The 20586-nt window shown below is 38.3% G+C and overlaps 1 protein-coding gene across 2 annotated transcripts in view; it reads right to left on the bottom strand.

The window, feature by feature from the left end:
• Window positions 1-20586, bottom strand: part of hectd4 (HECT domain E3 ubiquitin protein ligase 4) — a 117859-nt gene that overhangs the window by 78199 nt on the left and 19074 nt on the right. For both annotated transcript variants that reach the window (XM_079809909.1, XM_079809910.1), the window contains exons 2-13: window positions 19460-20058; window positions 17623-17712; window positions 15487-15614; window positions 13994-14102; window positions 11684-11822; window positions 9396-9566; window positions 5631-5823; window positions 3340-3501; window positions 2820-2933; window positions 1640-1780; window positions 1105-1334; window positions 692-834 (exon numbers count right to left, since the gene is read on the bottom strand). In XM_079809909.1, the coding sequence (XP_079666035.1) occupies window positions 692-834; window positions 1105-1334; window positions 1640-1780; window positions 2820-2933; window positions 3340-3501; window positions 5631-5823; window positions 9396-9566; window positions 11684-11822; window positions 13994-14102; window positions 15487-15614; window positions 17623-17712; window positions 19460-20058 (2219 nt within the window). The remainder of the gene's footprint in view (window positions 1-691; window positions 835-1104; window positions 1335-1639; window positions 1781-2819; window positions 2934-3339; window positions 3502-5630; window positions 5824-9395; window positions 9567-11683; window positions 11823-13993; window positions 14103-15486; window positions 15615-17622; window positions 17713-19459; window positions 20059-20586) is intronic.

Genomic DNA, 20586 nt, shown 5'->3' with positions numbered 1-20586 from the left:
CGATCTCCGGGTCTGGCGGTAGAACTTTTAGCATAGCTTAGCATAGATCATTGAATCTGATTAGTCCGTTAGCATATCGCTCAAAAAAATAACCAAAGAGGTTCAATATTTTTCCTATTTAAAACTTGACTATTCTGTAGTTACATCGTGTACGAAGACCGACGGAAAATAAAAAGTTGCAATTTTCAAGGCCGATATGGCTAGGAACTATTCTCTCATTCCTGTGTAATAATTAAGGAATTTTGCTGCCATACCATGGGTGCAGCAGGCACAATGATATTACGCAGAACCTGAAAATAGTCCCAAGCACGCTCTCTGTGGAAGCAGGTTGTCACGTTGGTTATGTTGACGGAAGTTAGCCTATTTTCAGGCGTTGCGTAATATCATTGCGCCTGCTGCACCCATGGGACGGCAGCAAAGTTCCATGGCTCTTTGGTCATTTTTTTGAGCGAGATGCTAACGGACTAATCAGATTCAAATGATCTATGCTAAGCTATGCTAAAAGTGCTACCGCCAGACATGGATATTGGCTGAATGGATTCGAAAAAGGTTAAACTCAACTGTTTAACTCTAGGGTACTTGGAAAATTTGCCTATTTCTTTTTTTTTTTTAAGTGGCGTGTGGCTTTAAGTAATATGCATACGATATCTTGTGGTTGTGGCTTCATTTAAAGGTTTTTTTTTAGATTCACCTGATGGCAAGACACACTTCTCTTTGTATTTCCGGTTCTATCTGATCAGGAGGAGCCATAAGTAACTGCCACAGCAACAGTCCAGAACGCTTAACACAGTCCCGGTTCTGCTCGGAATTTGGATTAAAAAACTGGAACACCACCTGGAAAAACAAATATTCCAACTTCAAGTGTCATTCTAATCACTGCTGATGAACATAAAATGAATCGTAAAATGGCCATCACTAACACTGTTTTCCAAGTCAAGACATATGCATTACATACAATATTTGTATTGCACTTTTCACAATACACATTATTTCAAAGCAACTTTGCAGGAAGTTGTATTGTAACAAAGTCATACTGTACTGTTTATAATGTTGAGTTACATTTTCTTAAATATTCTAGCAAAACCCCACCAATTATATCCACACCTGAAAGACGACCAGAATGCATCGGATGATGCACATGTCACCATTGACCATGGCCTTCTCCATGACGTCACATATAGAACTAAAGTGGCAAGCCTCCATGGGTTGTTTTCCTATGAAGGATCCCAGGTGCAAACTACTGCTGGCTGCTAGCAGGTTGAGCTGGTGGATGCACATCGCACCAACATGATGGAGCAGCTGGTTTATCACTTTGGCTGTGTCTATCATTTCTTCTGTGATTAAAGAATCAAATACATGATGGGGAAATTATTTCTGTACAAATATATGAGCACATCTAAAAAACAACTTTGTATAGTACTGGTAAGTGTCCAGTATAGCACTGAAAAGTGACCCTTTGTGAAAAAGTGTGCTTAATTGTAATGAATGTGTACTTGTAACGTAATGCAAATCTTAAAAGTAGTTTTCAAAACATGTTCTTGCCTTGCAGATAAGATAATATTAACAAAATAAAGGCCACTTAAGTAAAATTGTGTTGATGTTTTAATAAGCATATGTTTGAGCTCAAGATTTCAAATACCTTTAGGCTGACTGATGACGTGACTGACACCAAGTCGTTTGCACACATGATGGAAGGCCTGGTTCCCAGGGTTACACCATTGGTCCATGTAGTCACTGGAGCACGTCCAGATTAAGTTGTTAAGTGCATCATAGCAGGCCCCTAGAACAGTGTGTGGCATATGTGACAGTGTTTTTTGTTAATATTTTGACTTAGTTTTTTATATTGTAATTTCAAATTAAAATTTTTGAAATTGTTGTGCTTTTTTATTAGTTTTGTTATATTTAGCTTCCTCAAAAATATATTTTAATAGTTTTAGTAAACAATAACAACATATATTTTGACTGGTTCCATCAGAATGAGTCAAAATGAGCATTTAAAAAAACGTAAACTTTTCTGTTGTTTCTGATAAAAACAATTTCTACTTTCAAATGATGTCAATGTTGCTGTTAATTTCTATTGTTTTTAAATATAAGTGTTGTTTTTTTCTTTTACATGTGGTGTTAAACTGCTTCAGAACTGCAGCACAAAAAAAAACACAGGATGAACATCAGAAGGTATGTTGAAAGATACAGTACAACCTATCGAAAATGTTATTGCAATCCCTCTCATGTAATCGCCCAATCAGTGTTTCAACCACAGAAACACGCCAAAATAACAGCCAATCCCACCAGTCTGCTATGGATACATTGACCAGAGTCAAATCCACCTTGTTTTATTAGGAAATACTTCTAAGTAGACTTGTAGTCGTAATGGTGTAGACTTGTTCTTGGGTGCAGGAATTTAAATAGTAACCGTTTAGCGGTCTGCCAGACCACCTTCCTTATTCAAAGAAGAAAGTGTAACGCCTCTCGCAGTTCAAAACACTTACGCTATGTCCAACGCCATAAATTGCGGCAGTTACGCTTTTCTCGTAAGCTGAATATGGAAGGCGGTTTAGCGGAAGCTAAATATTTTACTTTATAAAGTTTTAAATATGAAGACACATGGTTTGCTACTTGCTAAAGTGAATAAACATTTTAAAATGTGCAAATATGCTAGGTTTCATTTTATTTTAGGAGTAAGAAAACAGTCAACAACAATGTATTACAATTCTTTAAGCCCAAAACATATTAAGTTCACTCTTGGTGAACACGGTTTTGCTTTATGCACTGTGTTTAGTGTGAAAGGGGCTTGATGTGTGGAAATGTCTGATTCTTACCCAGTCCCGCAACCTGAGCCCCACGACCCAGAGAACTTCCTGGAGCATCTACGAGGTCTGCACGATTGCTAAACTGACCATCAGCCAGGTTAAACACTAAACTAGAAGCCAAGACTAGGAAAAAACACAAGGGAGGTACTGAAAATTTAACGAAGACATTGAGATGTCAAATAAAAGTACTTCTTCGCTGACACTCTTGGTTGCTTTTTACCAAGTTTACTAAATGTTTTTGATTTTTGTTCCACAGAAGCAAGAATGTCATATGGTTTTGGAACATGAGGGTGAATAAATTATGAGAGACTTTTCATTTTAGGGTGAATTATCCCTTTAACTGTTATATGTTTGATTAGGTAACAGTGGTGTATACAAGAGGCCAAAAATGGATAACGTTAATTGATAAATCACCATTCAAACACTATCCATGATAGTGTTTAGTATAAAACAATGCTAAATTATAATGTTAAAATGTTTGTTTAGGGTATAAAGATCTTTCCCCTCAGAAGAAGAGATGACGACTTACTCTTAAGAGAAGAAAGGCCACTGGAACCACCAAACAGCGAGCGGGTGGCAGAGCTCCCAGCTACACCTGGAGTTGGTGCCAGCATCACTAGGTACGTTCCACAAACGTACATCGGTGTCTTCCTCAGTGTTTTTATAGACAAGCCACAACTTGTATTGACTACTGGGACAAGAAAAAACAAAAACAAGAGACCAAGATCAAAACTGGGAGTTAAACTATATTGAAGAATTATGCCAAGTATTATCATTTGTTTATCCAATATACATTTTCCTAGCATTATTCCCGCTTTTGCAGGGGCTACTTTTATTGGAATTATCCACACACACACACACACATTAGGTTTTACACTAGTTTTCAAACATTTCAAAGTTGCCACAGTACTTTTGTATGGATTTCTATTGATGCTTGCATGTCATGTATTTAAATATATTTGTAATTAATTAATGATGAAGTTGCATTTTAGAACATATATTAAAGACCAATTCACACTGCACAGACAAACGCCAACAAACAAGTTGGCAGATGGATTTAGAATTTTATGAAAAATAAATGGCATGTTCACACTGCCCCAACAAACACAGACCAATAAAAATAAAAGATTGCAACTTTCAGACACAACCTTCTTTCTTGTTTTATAGTTCATTTGAGGCTGTTTCTATGGCGTTAAATGTTGAGAGCGCCTTATTGTAATGCAAGAGTGCATCCATGTAACGAATCTCTCTGCTCGCAGGCAGATTTCTTTCACTAGCACAAAACTTATAGGACAGGACACGCACTTTCAAATATGGCTTTGCTCTCGCTCAGATTTTACACGTGCACGCTCAAACTTTGTCCAGTGTGTTCTAGCGAATATCTCCTTGCTGTTTCTCTAGAATTGTCTTCTGATTTGTCCAGAATCCTGCCATTTTCACTAAAAGGATAATTTACTAAGCAGGCCCAGCACCTACACGCTTTGCAAGGGACTTGCCTCATCGTCATGGCAACGGTTCATGTCCAGGTCAGATTACGTCAGAGTTTGTTGGAAAATCACACCACACTGCTCAGACATTCCACGACCCAACAAACACCGATTGAACATGTTCAGTCGGGTGAAAACAAACTCCGACCAACGGCAACAGGTGTAACACACTGATCCAACAAACTCTGACTTGTTTGTTGGTGTTTGTTGACGTTTGTCTGTGTGGTGTCAATTGGCCTTAAAATAAAAGAACTTAAATGTAATACTGAATAGCACACTAGTAGTTCAAATTATGATCAATTACTTTACTGTGATTTAGTATGTTAGTCAACACATCAAAATATGTGTTTTTCTTTAGGAGCACAACAAAATATTAGTAAAACTTAACATTTGGCATTATTACAAAGTGCACTTTTAAAAAGGGTTAGTTCACCCAAACAAAAACAATTCTGTCATATTTACTCACCCTCATGTCGCTTCAAACCTTTCGTTCATCGTCAGAACACAAATAAAGATTTGAATGACATCCAAGAACTTTCTGTCCCTCCATAGACAGCTACGCATCTACCATTTTGACACTTCAAAAAGTTTATAAAAAGATTGTAAAACGAAACCATATGAATACAGTGGTTCAGTCCAAATGTTCTGATGAGACTCCATCACTTTATATGATGAACAGATTGAATTTAGGCTTTTATTCACATATAAACATTCACCAACTCACACATCAGTTATGGTAAACGGAAGCTAAAGTATGCTTGCTTGACGTGTGAGAAGCAATAAGGTTCATTCTCGTGTTACGCAGCATGTTTGAGCTTCTGCAAGAACCAATAAGGTTTATTCTCGCTCGTCAAGCATGACCAGTCGATCTTCTGTTTATGTTCAATGATCAATGTTTATATGAGAATAAAAGCCTAAATTAAATATTTTCATCATATAAAACGCTCAATTAATATGGATTTTACAGTCTCTTTATAAACTTTTTGAAGCATCAAAGTGGTAGTTGCATAGGCTGTCAATGGAGGGACAGAAATCTCTCAGATTTCATTTGTATACTGAAGATGAATGAAAGTCTTACGGTTTAGAATGACATGAGGGTGACATAAGTTATTTTTGTGTGAACTATCCCTTTAACTATTTCCCTTCGTTTATTACATTAATATTATATTAAATGCAAGTAGTTTGTAATAGTATACTTTTAGGACTACAAGTGCACACTTAATACAATTAAGTGCACTTCTTTTTCATAAAGGCGCCCATTAATACAGAAACTAAGCCAAAAAAGTTGTTGCTTGGGAACAGCCGAGGCACAAACAACATACGGCAGTATTACCCGACTGCTCCTCTTTGACGGGGTTGGTGATGGCAGAGCCAGTGAGGGCAGCCAGTGTGGAGGAGTGTGAGGCACGGAAGCGAGACATGCGGCTCAGGAGCAGCTCATTCAAACACTTAGATGACTCGCCTTCCTTTCGCGACAGGATTACCCGATCTTGTATAGGACTGGCCACACAAAGACCAGACTCAGTCTGCAAAAAAAGAAAAACAGATAATGGGAGCTTGTGAAGAGAAGGTTTAGTGAACACATCTTTACTTGTTACATGTATAATTCCTTTGTGAAAAAGAAGTGCACTTAATTGTATTGAAGAGCACTTGTAGTGTACTTAAAATCTTAAAAAGTATAATTATAAAAATAAATGTACTTGCAGAAAATATAATATTGATGACATTAAAAGGACAATTAAGTGTACTTTAAAGATTACACTTTGCATTTAACACACTTAAGTACACATTTTCAAAATGTGTAATAAAGGCAAATTAAAAGTTTTACAATAAAGCACATTTTAAATAATTAGGTTTTAATAGTATTTTGTTGTGCTTTAAAGAAGTGCACTTATTTTGATGTTTTGATGACTAACACACTAAAGCACATGTAAAGTAACTTGATTTTAACTGCAGTGTGTTAATCTAGATTACATTTAAAGTTGATATATTTTATATGTACTGAAATGCAACTTCATTACAAATGTGTAATTACAAATATATTTAAATACATGGCATACAAGTCCAATTGCATTAAATATAAATACAAACCAATGCATAGTAATTAACATGCAATCAAGTGTCCAAGAACATTACATTCAGTTCACATTTAAGTATATTCTTTTATAAAATATTCCAATAAGAACTTTTTTAAAGTCTGCTAAAATGTACTTCTTTTTCACAAAGGTTACCACTAGCCATCGCATGCAATAAAAACACCTGAATTGTAAATGCAACAACAAAACTGCTGAGAACATAATGAAATTACCAATTCTGATATTACAAAAATCTTCACATACACACAGGGTTTATCTTGCATTGAAAATATTTTGGCAGCCCCCAAAATAAATTTTTCCTGCCAAAGAATAATCTGATCATTTAATGTGGCGATACCTGCCATTTTGCAGTACTTGTGTTTGTGTAAGCATGGAAGCTCAGTGAAAAGTGTCAAAGGTTTCTATTTACAACGTGTTTTTGCAGCATTGAGCTTTGTAGCCAATCCCAGAGATATCTGTTGAGTGTGTGAATGAAATGGCCAATCGGATGCCTTTAAGTTAGAATCTGCTCAACACCGCTTAAAAAGAGTTATTTGTTCAGCGCGAGTTCTGTATGCTCACAAATCATTATAATCAACAAAGTATAAACACAATGTCAATAAGAGATTTATTGCACAGTGTAGACAGCTTTATTGATTATAACGGGAGTTTTCACTAGAGTGCAGCTTTGTGTACCTTGTGGTCATACTGGCTGCGACCTTTGCTTGCTTTCTGTATATAATATATTTTTTTCATGCTGCTAACTACACATTACAATGTTTCTGGACTGACAAGTTGACAACCATATTTAAATGCACAATTTAAACCGATTGACAGTGATAACCATAGCAATGGACAGAATACTCTGATTCATCTCAGAATACATCTGATACACAGGGCTCAAAAAAAGGGGGGAAAAATATGCGCCAAATTAAGTCACAAAACAATAAACGTGTCTTAATTTTGTCATGTGTTGTCACATCTGCCCTCCTTTTACAGCATCAGCATTTTCAGGATTTCCTGGGAACTAAGGCCCGGTCCACACGAACACGTGTATTTTAAAAAAAGCTGCAGTTTGGCCGTTCATCCAAACGCAAACAGAGTATTCGGTCACTGAAACCCAACTTAAAAAAAAAATCCTGCCAGGGTGAAGATTTTTAGAAGTTGCAGTGTTGTCGTGTAGACAATGAAACCGGAGATTTTGGCTTGTTAGGTCAAAACCGACAGGCCAATAACCTTTTTTCCTGGCTTCTGATTGGCCAACATGGCTTTACAGTAAGGGTTATATTGCCACCTGTTGGTTTGGCATGCTCTTGACAGTGCTTCATTGAATGTTTTTGTGTTTTCACATGGACGCGGATGAAAAACTCTGTTTATAAAAATACCCGTGTACGTGTGGACAAGGTCTAAGATTCACTTAAAGTGGGAATTGAATTGCTTTTACAACTTGAGAACTACATACAGTGACAAAGATTTGTTCTTTACACAGAATCTGAACCAGTGTCACAGACCATAATAATGTCAGCATCACTTGGCCAATGAGTACAGATTTGCCTCCCCCTAATGAATCCTATAAACGTAGTAGAGTGTCTGGCACACTCCCAATCTATTTTTCTTCATTAGTAATATCTGAGAGGTACATTTGGTGAAAGGCATCTCTTCACATGCAATTATATGGGTGGTGTTGAATTTCACCATGTAGAGTAAAAATATAAGGATTATGTGACAGTGCATATACTTAGCAAAATGCCCTTTTCTGTAGTTATTTTTCTAGCTGACTAACAAGTTTATGAACATTGAATGGCTTTTCTGAGGTAAATTTGACCTTACGTTTGTTATGTTTGTTAAGCTGTTTTATACAAGCTCTTTCCAAAGTCAAAATGCTAATTGAGCGAACTGTCAGGCCACATTAAAGATTGCCAAAACAACATTTATTGCTTGCATTTTGTGATACAATTTACAGAATTTGAATGTTTGTTAATTATTTACTAAAACAAAGACATTAAAAGTGACATTAAAGGTGACAATACAAATCTTACTGCGATTATGGATGCTGCGCTACAAATAATGTGAAGTTCAGGCAGAAACAGAAAACAGCAAAGATTAAAATATATTGAGAATAAGAATCCATATGCTAAAAATGAGAACTTTTAACGGTTAGTTTGTGTCCACACAGACAACAGGTTTATCTGTTGTAGTTTATCCATATTGTGTACACAAAAAAATTGACAGTACTTGGATGTTCATTCATTGACACGTCTCTGTCGTTTTCTATCTCTCTCATAAGTGAGCTGGTCGATAGGAATTAAGTTCAACTAAGCACAGCGTTCGTGGCTCGATTCGTCTAGTCTGTTTTCCAAGATGGCTCCTGTCTGTATACGCGTAATGTACTGTCTTTATAAAGTAGCTTCTTATTAAACTGTTTTAACACTTACAAAGTTCTCAATGCTTCGGTTTGCATGTAGGGACCCTCATTATGCTACCGTGTAAGTGTGAGGCTATTTTGAGCCTTGTTAGTGGTATTAACTAGCAATTTAATTTTACTTATTATATGCCCCATATACTAGCGTTATAAGCTAATCTGTTTTAGAGATAAAACTCTTTACATTCGATTATCATGAAAACGCATCCCAGAGAACGATCTACTCAGTAACCATGTGTTAATTAACCCTAGGTTCATTTTTCACTTTTAAAGGAGTTGTCCTTTAACGTGTTACTTTGTTATTCATTTTATTACAAACTTTTCAAATAAGTCACTTACAGAATTTAAAATATGAAATGGTTTTAAGCACTTTGTTTTATACTATGTTCTGACAGTGATTATTTTTATTTCATGAATAAATAGGAGAAGTTAAAATTACAAACAGTTTCTTTGCATTTATTTTGGATTTATTGTCAGTACTGGGCTTGAAGTTCACAAGGGTAGGGTACTTTGTACTGTGTGTGGATGACCGTGTTTGCCCGCCACCACCGAAGACCATTTTTGACCCAGGAAAAAACCTGACACATTCTCAAGTTAATACCGTTAGCTGGAAGACATCCATGAAGACAGAGTGGCCTTTCTGTGTTTTCTCGTTGATGCTGACAGGTGACCAAACCCAGTAGAGGTAGGTACCATCAGAACACAGACGCAGGGTGGTCAGGCAGCTGCCCACTGGGAAATGATGATGGGGCATTGCGACTACTTGAGAAACCTTCAACAGAGAAATGAGAATTAGAAGCTTCCACAAGTAAAGCATTTGTAAAGGCCTAGTTAATATACAAGGACTTATAGATTTATAAAATAGACATCTAAATGTTACAACACGTGGTACACAGAGGACAAAAGATAAATTTCCACCATTTGGAACTCTCTGTCCAAGTCATAATGAAAATAATTTTAATTTGTTAAAATGTTTTGAAGATATATACACCAATGAAATTGTCAGGAATAACTTATAAAAGTGAATTGACATGTTGTGAAAGTCCAAAATTAACAAACTTACACTTTACAATATTAAAGGGGTCATATGATGGTTCTGAAAAGAGCATTATTTAGTGTATTTGGTTTAATGCATTGTGTGTACGCGGTTTTAGGTTAAAAAGAGTCATTATTTTACACATACTGTACATTATCGTTGCTCCTCTATGCCCCTCCTTTCTGAAATGCGTCGGTTTTTACAAAGCTCATCGTTCTGAAAAGTGCAGTGTGCTCTGATTAGCCAGCGATCCAGTGCATTGTGATTGGCCCAATTACCTTAAGCTTCTGACAGAAATGTCACGCTCCTTCCCATATTTGGAACATCAGCTCCCTGAGCAAAGCAATATTGACAGAGGATAATTTCGGTTCTACCTTATCAATTCGAGCCCGAATCTGATCCGGATAATGCAGAGGACCAAGCTGATTGATCAACGTTGCCAGCGTGACTGGACCAGAAAGTATCAGATTGGTAAGTTTGCATTTGTTAACGTAGAAACGACGAAGATGTAGAAACATTCTGTACTCTCCCAGGTGCTAGAAACAGTCCTCCGAAAAATGTGCAGCACACAGTCGAATATTTGGGTTGTAATGTTCTGGAACAGTGTTGTAACTAAAGCTTCACCACTCTTTTGGAAGGCCAAACAAAGTAGTTTGGCTTTCGCAACGAAAAACACAGCGTCTCCACGACATGGCGGTGCCGGCAATAACAATACTACAGCGTATAAAAGTTACGCCTTCTTTCTTTGTGTATACATGTTATGAAACTCTAGCCTAGAAATCTAGAGGCACCCAAGAAGCAACAAATGCAATTTACAGCCAGGGTCATCTAGCAACTCTCCATCGGCTTGCGAGCTTGAAAAACCAAACTCTAGTCAGGCCAATCACATCGTGTATAGAGTCGGTGGGCGGGCTTAACATAATGACGGTAGAGTTGCGACGGTTCCGAGTGCTACTTGAAAACAAAGATCAAAGAAAACTAAGTCTTTTGAATCGGCTTTGGCCGCGACTCTGGAAGACTTGGAGTTGAGCTTTTCTTTGAGAAAAGAACGGCACTGAAGTCATTCTTAAAAAAGGAAGATGTGTACGGAGTTTTGCCGACCGGATACAGCAAAAATGTAATCTATCAACTCCGCTTCTACTTCTTCGTAGCGTTATCCTATTGCGTGCAGAGGGAATTTGAAAGACAACCGTTTATCCTTCCCCTCAGATTGAGCCCTGCCGATGGTGTGTTCCCAGACCCAACATCTTGATGTGGGTCTGGCTTGTCAGGCTAATGAAACTCTCCTCCCACATACTGACATAGATTTGTGGAGGGGTGTTTGAGCGAAGTGTTTTAGGATTGTGTGGCTGAGCCTTAACTTTTACAAAGAATATCTCATTGGGTTTGAGACTTTGTAACTCTGCAGATCTAATACATGCACAAACAGCTACATAACACACTAAAGAGAAAGGAAAACAAGAAATCGCATCATATGACCCCTTTAACATTAAAACATTCTGGGAATGAATGCCAAATGTTGGTCAAACTCCAGAAATCTCGACTGTACGAACAAACAAAACAAAAATTCAGCACCCATTTTCTTTTGCCAAAATGTTGAAAAATCAAGTGAGAAATCAAGTTTTTCATATTCCAAAATTCATATAGCCTCAATAATATGACAACCATGTCCACAGTTGAATCAACTGTGTGATTTTACAAAATACTTAGAAATTAGACACCTACTAGCAATTCTGATCAGAAATATCAGAATACATACTCATAGCCCTGTTACTTGTAATACTTGTAACACTTGCGATGTAAATTTGAAAGTGCAACGTGCAGGATGATCATTTGCAATGCATAGGTTGTACCTGCAGTGTGAAGGGGTCGATGACCTGGCACAGCTGATGAGATTTTGTGTCAAAAGAGGCAGGACGGTGGAGCAAAAAGCCACTACTGTGTGCCACCCACCCTGCTTCCATTTCCTCATTCCGACAATACACAAAACCCCTGTGAGGAAGGCCAAAGAAAAAAAAAAAGTTTTAGGTTTTAAGTTTGTGCCATGATTGTTGACAATTAGAGTTGACTAGCGCAGTCTCTAGAAATGTTGCATACTTTAGGTCTAGTGTGACTATTGTCAGGGATATTCAGTCATTTGCTCGTTTAATTTCTTTATTATTGACATTTTAGTTTGCTTCTCATTGTTTCCTTTTGTCTTTGTTCATTTTTCCCGCCATCATTAGTTAGTATGGCAATTCATCTGATCATCACAACTGTTAGTCTTTTAGTTCGTTATAAGTATTATTTAAGTGTATTTAAGGTCCCGTCCACATGGAGACGCGTTTAGCTGTATACGTAAAAAATTTGTATCATATCAGCGTTTCGTCCAGACGGATCTGGCATTTTTAGGAGCATGAAATCGGTATTTTTTGAAACCGGATCCCAGAGTGGATAAATCTGAAACCGACACTCTTGCGTTTTCGTGTGTACAGCCAATCCGTATATTTTGTGAAACGGTGATGTCATCACACCACGTCCCGCACGGTAAAGACTAGAAGGGATACAGCTATGGCCACTGGGCATGCGCAGATCAATATTGCATCATTTAATTATTGCATTATTGTATTAGTGTAAGGGTAGGTTTAGGGTTGGGGTAGGTGTAGGCGTTATTAAAAAAACAATAAATAAATTTTATTAAAATAAATGTACTGTATTTTATCGTGAGATTTTGCCTCAGTTCCTACCGTTGCTATACCCCTTCTAGCCACTACTCCTGTTCTCCGTTTTTAGTGTATTTCTGTGGCAGAATTACAGTGCCACATACTCCCTTGCCTACTGGGAGAGACACACGCACATGCGAGTCGGAAAGGCTAATTACGAGCTACAGGCAAAACAAGTGAAAAATTGGTTCACACAAAAATGCGATTAATGCGAAAAATTAGTGATCCCAGTGTTCCAAATAGCAAGTAAACATCTAAAAGTAGTTTTATTTGTACGTTTTCTGAGAGGAGTACCTTTCCTTTGTCCATGAAAAATTATGTTTTTCTCTGCTCGCTTCTCAACGACTGGCGCTTCCCCTCAGCACAAGTTTGGTATCATTTAAAGCACAGCATTACAACTTTATGAATATTCATAGCAAATTGTCAAGAGTCTGAACCAATGAAATGTGATATTCAAACTCATGCTGTAAACAAAACGATCTTACTCACGCTGACTGACACATCCCAAGCGCGCGTAAAGACGCCGCAGACATTTCCGTATTTCAGTATTTACGCAAACATTATCTGTTATGTCTTAAATGAATGTTAGATTAACTGTTGGGGGGGGGGGGGGGTGTGCAACATTACATTAGATCCATGCATTACAGTTGGTTTTAATATATAGGCTGTCTGTCTCAATGTTAATCGAACAATTGTGGTATCATGGGGAAAAAAAGTTTTAAAATTTGTTTTCCTATAGACTGTGTGTGTGTGTGTGTGTGTGTGTGTGTGTGTGTGTGTGTGTGTGTGTGTGTGTGTGTGTGTGTGTGTGTGTGTGTGTGTGTGTGTGTGTGTCAAATTTGGTGTTATTACCAGAGATTTTAAGGTATGGCTGCTAGTATTAGTATGATTTTGTATTGGAACCTTCAGAAAACGTTAACTCGATTTTTCTGTTGTTTCAAATGGTACACAATTTGCCATTTATCATGTATTAATTTGATCACAAATCAAATTATAATTCAGATACATTATACATTACTTATTGTCCTGAAAATCCTTATACATTTTATCTGAACACAGAAACTAACAACTTACACTGTGACTTCAGAAAGATGGTGTTCATGTATGATAGTGATTTCCTCCCTATAAATAACTGGTTAAAGTGATGGTGTTACAAATAACACCCCTTTATAAACATCCCTGGTCTTTATGCAAAATGTGTTTTCTTTTTTTTTTTTTTACATTTTGGTTGAAATGTGTCCAAGACATTTCTTCATGAGACTGAGGAAGTGCAACATTTAACTGAAAGTTCATCATTGACACAGCAAAAAAGGGTTTAAACGTCTAACAAATATAGTTGCTCACAGAGCAGAAATGAGAGAGACAGCAGGACAAAGAGCACAATAGTAGCCTGGAGGTTACTGGTACAAACAGAAAAGCAGGGTAGGAGGTTAAGTGGAAGTTGTTTAGTTTTAGAGTTACCTCAGCGTCCCATGCTGCCCTGAGCCCAGCTTGCTTAAGCCCTTCCCAAAAGAGTTTGTTGTGTAGAGATATAAACCATCTGTAGCCAGGCTGCGTCCCAGGTCTGTGTCTGAGAGAAAATTGAAAGGATGTCCAATCAGTTGAAAAGGTGGTAATCAAATCAATGTAACTTTAACAATTTAATTAAACTTTTAAATTGTAATCAAATTTAATTTGAACAATTCCTTTCATAAGTATATTGTGCAGCACAAAAATGAAAGTAAAATGTGGACAAAACGTGTGATATTCTTTTTTAAAAAAGAGTTAATAAACAATTTTTATTAGTGTCATTATTACTGCAGGTAAATATCTTTGCTCCCATATGACACATGGGAGTCAATTCAAAGACTTTACATACCCGAAGTTATCAAAAGAGTTGTGAAAGGAAGTCAGTGAAGGACGGTGTGTCAGAACCTATAAGTATTACAGTGACTCTATATACAAGCAAAACATGAGGGCTTGTATCATAAATATTTAAAAACTCTGCTCCCTTTTTCCGCATCCTCATCTTGTTTTTTTTATATTGCCTGCGCATAAATTTGCTGGTTTCTGCTGCAGATCACACTATAAATAAACGTTTATCACTTACTTTAAAGGGTTAGTTCACCCAAAAATGAAAATTAGCCCATGATTTACTCACCCTCAAGTTATCCTAGGTGTAGAAGACATTCTTCTTTCAGACGAATAAAATCGGAGTTATATTAAAAATGTCCTGGCTCTTAAAAAGCTTTATAATGGCAGTGAATTGTTGGGTCGTTTTTGAATTCCATAAAAGTACATCTATCCGTCATATAACTGCTCCACATGGCTCAGGGGGGTTAAAAAAAAAGCCTTCTGAAGCAAAGTGGTGCATTTGTGTAAGAAAAATAACCATATTTAACATTTTATAGACTAAAATAACTAGCTCCCGGCGGTCAGCGGTACGTGAGTCGCTTGTGCTAAAAGAGTAACCCTTGACCCTTGAACCCTTGACGCATGTGTATTGACGAAGGCATAAGTGCAAAGAATAGAGCAAACCAAACGTAGCGTCGGGGGTTACTCTTTTAGCATAAGTCAACTTGCGTACCGCCGACCACCGGAAGTTAGTTATTTTAGTCTATAAAGTTTTAAATATGGATATTTTTCTTACACAAACGCATCGCTTCACATCAGAAGGCCTTTTTTAACCCCCCGAAGCCGTGTGAAGCAGTTATATGATGGAGAGATGCACTTTAATGGACTTCAAAACAGAAACAGACATTCACTGCCATTATAAAGCTTTGACATTTTTAATATAACTCTGATTTTATTCGTTTGAAATAAGAATGTCATATACACCTAGGATGACTTAAGGGTGAGTAAATCATGGGCTAAATTTAATTTTTGGTTGAACTAACCCTTTAATATCTTTTGTGTTTACGTCCATATAACAGCGTGCTGCGTGACGTCTTTTTTGTCAGCCATCATAGACTCACCTTTACTCTCTGGTCCAGTGGCACTGCTATCTGGAGTGGGCAACATGTCCTCGAAGCCCCACGACACACTGTGTTTCCCCCCTAGCAAACAGGAGGGTGAGCCTGGACCTCCCTCAAGAAGCAGCAGTCTGCAATAGAGTGAATTAAATTGAACTTTTTAAAGTTTAAGACTCTTTAAATCCTATATACATTTGTGAAGGGTCTAAAAAGAGTTGATATTTGACACAGTTGTCAACTATAAATCGAATTCCAGATTTATTTCATGTGAATCATTCTAATAAGCTGAATTGGTGCATAAATTGGCGAGTAATAATTCCCACCCTAGTTATTCTGTGCCGCGTTTAGATGTTAAAGGGTTAGTTCACCCAAAAATGAAATTAGCCCATGATTTACTCACCCTCAAGTCATCCTAGGTGTATATGACATTCTTCTTACAGACGAATAAAATTATATTAGTTATATTAAAAATGTCCTGGCTCTTCCAAGCTTTATAATGGCAGTGAATTTTTGCCTCGTTTATGAAGTCCATAAAAGTGCATCTATCCATCATATAACTGCTCCACACGGCTCCGGGGGGTTAATAAAGGTCTTCTGAAGCAAAGTGGCACGTTTGTGTAAGAAAAATATCCATATTTAAAACTTTATAGACTAAAATAACTCACTTCCGGCAGATTGAACCCTTGACGCATGCAGAAGCACAGAGGATAGAGCGAAACAAAACACCGGTCATGAATTAGAGCCTAAAACGAAAATTTTAAAGAGAATTGTCGGAGGATTTCAATATAAGAGAAGAGGGGCTTGAGTTTGTCCGCGAGAGGCGTCAACACTTAAGATGCTTCTATACATCGCGTCAGGCCGTAAGTGGAATTGCGTATGGCTTGCCGCCGGAAGTTAGTTATTTAAGTCTATAAAGTTTTAAATATGGATTTTTTTTTTACACAAATGTGCCACTTCGCTTCAGAAGGCCTTTATTAACCCCCCAGAGCCGTGTGGAGCAGTTATATGATGAATAGATGCACTTTTATGGACTTCATAAACGAGGCAACAATTCACTGCCATTATAATGCTTGGATTAGCCAGGACTGTTTTAATATAACTCAGATTTTATTTGTCTGAAAGAAGAATGTCATATACACCTAGAATGATTAAAAGGTGAGTAAATCATGGGCTAATTTTAATTTTTGAGTGAACTAACCCTTTAAATATGAAATGTGATAGTTAACAGAAATAGTTTAAAGGGTTAGTTCACCCAAAAATAAAAACCATTAAGTCTGCCATTAATTACTCCCCTCATGTCATTCCATCCCAGTAAAACCTTTGTTCATCTTCGCAACACAAATTAAGACATTTTTGATGAAATACAAGAGCCCTCAGGCCCCTCCATAGAAATTCATTTAAGGCCCAGAAAGGTAGTAAAGACATCAATAAAACAGTTCATGTGACTCCAGTGGTTACATTTTTTTATGAATTTAATTTTATGAAGAGACGAAAATACTTTTAGTGTGCACAAATACCTCAAAATAAAGACTTTATTCAGCAACCTCTTCTCATCTGTGTCAGTCTCCTAAGCTGTTAACATAATAAATACAGTGCAGCGCTTTCAAAGCTCTAGGTCAGAATGCCGGCTTACTATTGGCCGACGCTGTGCACTTGAGCACCACAACGCATGCAGGTGACGCTGACACAGGAGCTAGCCAAAGGTGAGCAGCCGTTCTGCCGTAGAACTCTGAAGCGCTGCACTGTATTTACTATGTTAACAGCTTAGGAGAATGACACAGATGAGAAGAGGTTGTTGAATAAAGTCGTTATTTTTGTTTGTTTTTTGCAACAACAAAAAAAGTAAAGTATTCTCATCGCTTCATAAAATTAAGGTTGAACCACTGTAGTCACATGGACTATTTTAATGATATTTTTACTACCTTTCTGGACCGTGAAAGTGTTAATTACGCCGCTGTCCGCCGAGTCAGAGAGCTCCCTGGTTTCATCAAAAATATCTTGTGTTCCAAAGATGAACAAAGGTCTTACAGGTTTGGAACGACATGAGGGTGAGTAATTAATGACAGAATTTTAATTTTGGGGTGAACTAACCCTTTAATGCTGCATGTCTTCAAATAGTAATTGTATGCCACATCTTACCTATAGAGAACATCAGCCACTGGAAGTTGACCCAAGTCTGTCTGTTTCTGCAGCAGGTGGACAGTATGAATGAACGTTTTCAGAGAGCCCCTGCAAGAAGACAAAATAGAAATTGTTTGGAGTTTCCTTTCTGTCTTTGTTTTTGACTGACATAGAGATGTATGTAGTGATGCAATTAAGAGAGACTCTCCCCTAGACATATCAGATGAAAAGTGGCAGAAGGAGATGCATTGAGACACTTTAGTACGAATTGTAAAGAGCAATGCGTCTCAGTTTACAACTCGTGATTGATTCGGAAACAGGGCCAAAAATACATTGAGAGTACCATACTTAGCAATTGGGGCAATTGTGCTGAGACACACCATAATGTGCCCAGCACAGTACATCAAAACAATTGTCTTGTATTACAAGTTTTCAGAAATATTACGTTTCAATTAGGGATGTGACGGTGAGGAAATTTTCCCACCGGTTAATTGATGTGTGACAACACCGGTAATACCGGTATCACCGATGGAGGCTTTTAAATCTAAAGTAACATGCACACGACCGCTCTGAACTCAAAACGCGCCAGTGCGCGCACACCGTGAATGACAGCTCGTCTGTAAATGCGTGCTCTGTGAGGCCATGGGCGCGTCTCAATCAGTTCCCTAGTTCAGTAGTCAGGGCACTGATCAAGCATTGATCAGTCTATGATTGAGATGCACGCCATGAATGAATAACAGTTCGTCCCCTTGTTTATACTCGACGCGCCCGCACGAGCGCGAGGGTGCGCGCGGCAAAAAATAAATGCGCGGAGCGTGGAGGCTCGCACTGCGGAGCCAGGCCAAAGTAAACAATGCGCGCTCTGTGCGGCCATGCACATTTTACTTTCAGTTTTGAATTAGCGCCAATTCGGCTGCGGGTTGCTTGAATTGTGGGTTCATTAGCCTATTATTTTTAATGAAAAACACAACAACAAAACAAATGACAAACTCCCTTAAATAGGCGCTTTTACGTTTCGCTTTGAAACCAAATCTTGCGCGATCATCTCAGTCAGCTCCTCACTCTTAAATCTGATGAATGACTCCTGCCGCTGCCGAGACTCACGGTCGGATCCTGCTTTATTAAGCAGATACGTTCAGTTTTTATTTGTATTGTCTGTTCTCTAACTGAACTAAATAATTTTATTACTATAAAAAAATCAAAAAGACGGTGGGCGGTGCCACGGTGGGCAAGTGATGTAACCGGTGTTGAGTCTGGACACCGGTAACACCGGCAACACCGACTATCGTAGCAAGCCTAGTTTCAATATGCAAATGACACTGCAAACATTTTCGGGAAAAGAAATCTGAACACTGGATAAAGCCAGTGTTCATTTTGTTCCTATACTACTAGAGTTAAAGATTATTTAAACTTTTTTATCACTCCATAAATCAGAAAATATCAGATAAAATGTCACCATGTCACGAAACAAACCAAGCTTCAGAACATAAATAGGAATAAAACTGCAAAGTTTATGTGGAAGTGGAAATGCATGAGACTCACTGCATGAGAAAATTCACAGTCTTTAAAAGATATGTAATGTAACTCTACAGACGCAAATAAATGAAGTGTAATAAACACTAAAATATGCATTTCGGATGTTTTCTTTCCACTAGCTGAAATAAGACATGTTATGGAAGCAAAATAGTCCAAAAAGTGCATGAAAAAAACATTGGTTTTGCCTGTAGCAAAATTCTTGCCTTGGCTTTAATTCACTCCAGCTTTTGACCTGATTTGCAGCAAAGCCTTGTAGTCAATTACATTCAACTTAATAAACAATAATAAAGGCTGAATAATAGCCATTGGCTGTGCTCACCTTGCACACGATAGAGCCACTAGTGCAGCAGCTGCGTTCTGTCTCTGCTGTTGGGTAAGCAGTGGCCTCGCCTGTGCCACAACTTCTGGCTCACTCTTCTCCTCTAGCCAGGAGCAAAGCAACCCCTCCAGGCCATTTAGGCAGTCTGCAGGCTCCTTGCCTAGGCTCAGCGGCTGGCAGTCACGCAGACATGCGAGCAAGACCTCGGCGGTGACGCCACAGAGTGCAGGGTCATGCCGTGTTTGTGATTGCAGTAGCGGAAAGACCAACAGGAGGCCGACCCGTGAGGTAAATGGTGCCTGATCAGTGCCGGTGGGCATCGGAGGGTGGTGAGGATGGTGGTGATGTTGAGGTTGTAAGAAGCCCTGTCGCTTAAGCAGGGCCAGCGTCTCCTCGTCAGCCCCTCCGCCGCTCCCCGGGATGACTCCTTCATGCTCCTGCTGCTCCTCCAGGGCCAGCTGTCGCTGTGCCCCCCACAGACCTCGCAGTGCATTGAGACGGTACTCCAAAAGTCTTGCGTAAGCGTTGCTCTGGTTTCCACAGACTGCTCGCAGGCGCTCGGCCAGCTCCACTGGGTTCTTGGTCTCAAAGGTCAAGATCTGAAAAAACAAAGATTTTTCATACCAGGGGCCTGTACCATGATGTTAGTTTAACAAACTCTGGGTTACAGGATTAGTTTCGAGTTGACAAAACCAAACCAATCTATTCAGGCTTTGTTGTAGAGGTCTTCTACCCGACCCGAGCCCGACGGGGCCTGAAAAACTTGCGGGTTTTGGGTCTTATCACTTACAAACTTATCACAGTTCCAAATGATGCAGGAAAAGCTGCACTCTGGAAGAATTATGATCAACTGTCGATGCCATTCTCTTCCTTCTTAACTCGTAGGCTACTGAGAAGGATATATTTGTGTAAATAGTTTAGCAGCACTGTGTGAACTTATTGAAGTTTAAAGTTTGAGTTCCAGAGAAATGTGTGACTGTTACACTGGTTCGACCACAGCAAAGTTACGTAATTGGTAAGTATGTGCTTTTTCTACAACTGTGCCTGTGTTTGTACATGTATTTGTTTACCGTTGCAAGCAATCTTTAAATACAACATATTGCAAAAATGGTATTTGCTGTTAGAAA

The sequence above is a fragment of the Gobio gobio genome (genome assembly GCF_949357685.1).
Source record: "Gobio gobio genome assembly, chromosome: 2".
Classification (NCBI taxonomy): domain Eukaryota; kingdom Metazoa; phylum Chordata; class Actinopteri; order Cypriniformes; family Gobionidae; genus Gobio; species Gobio gobio.
This window is presented reverse-complemented; position numbering and strand designations above follow the sequence as displayed.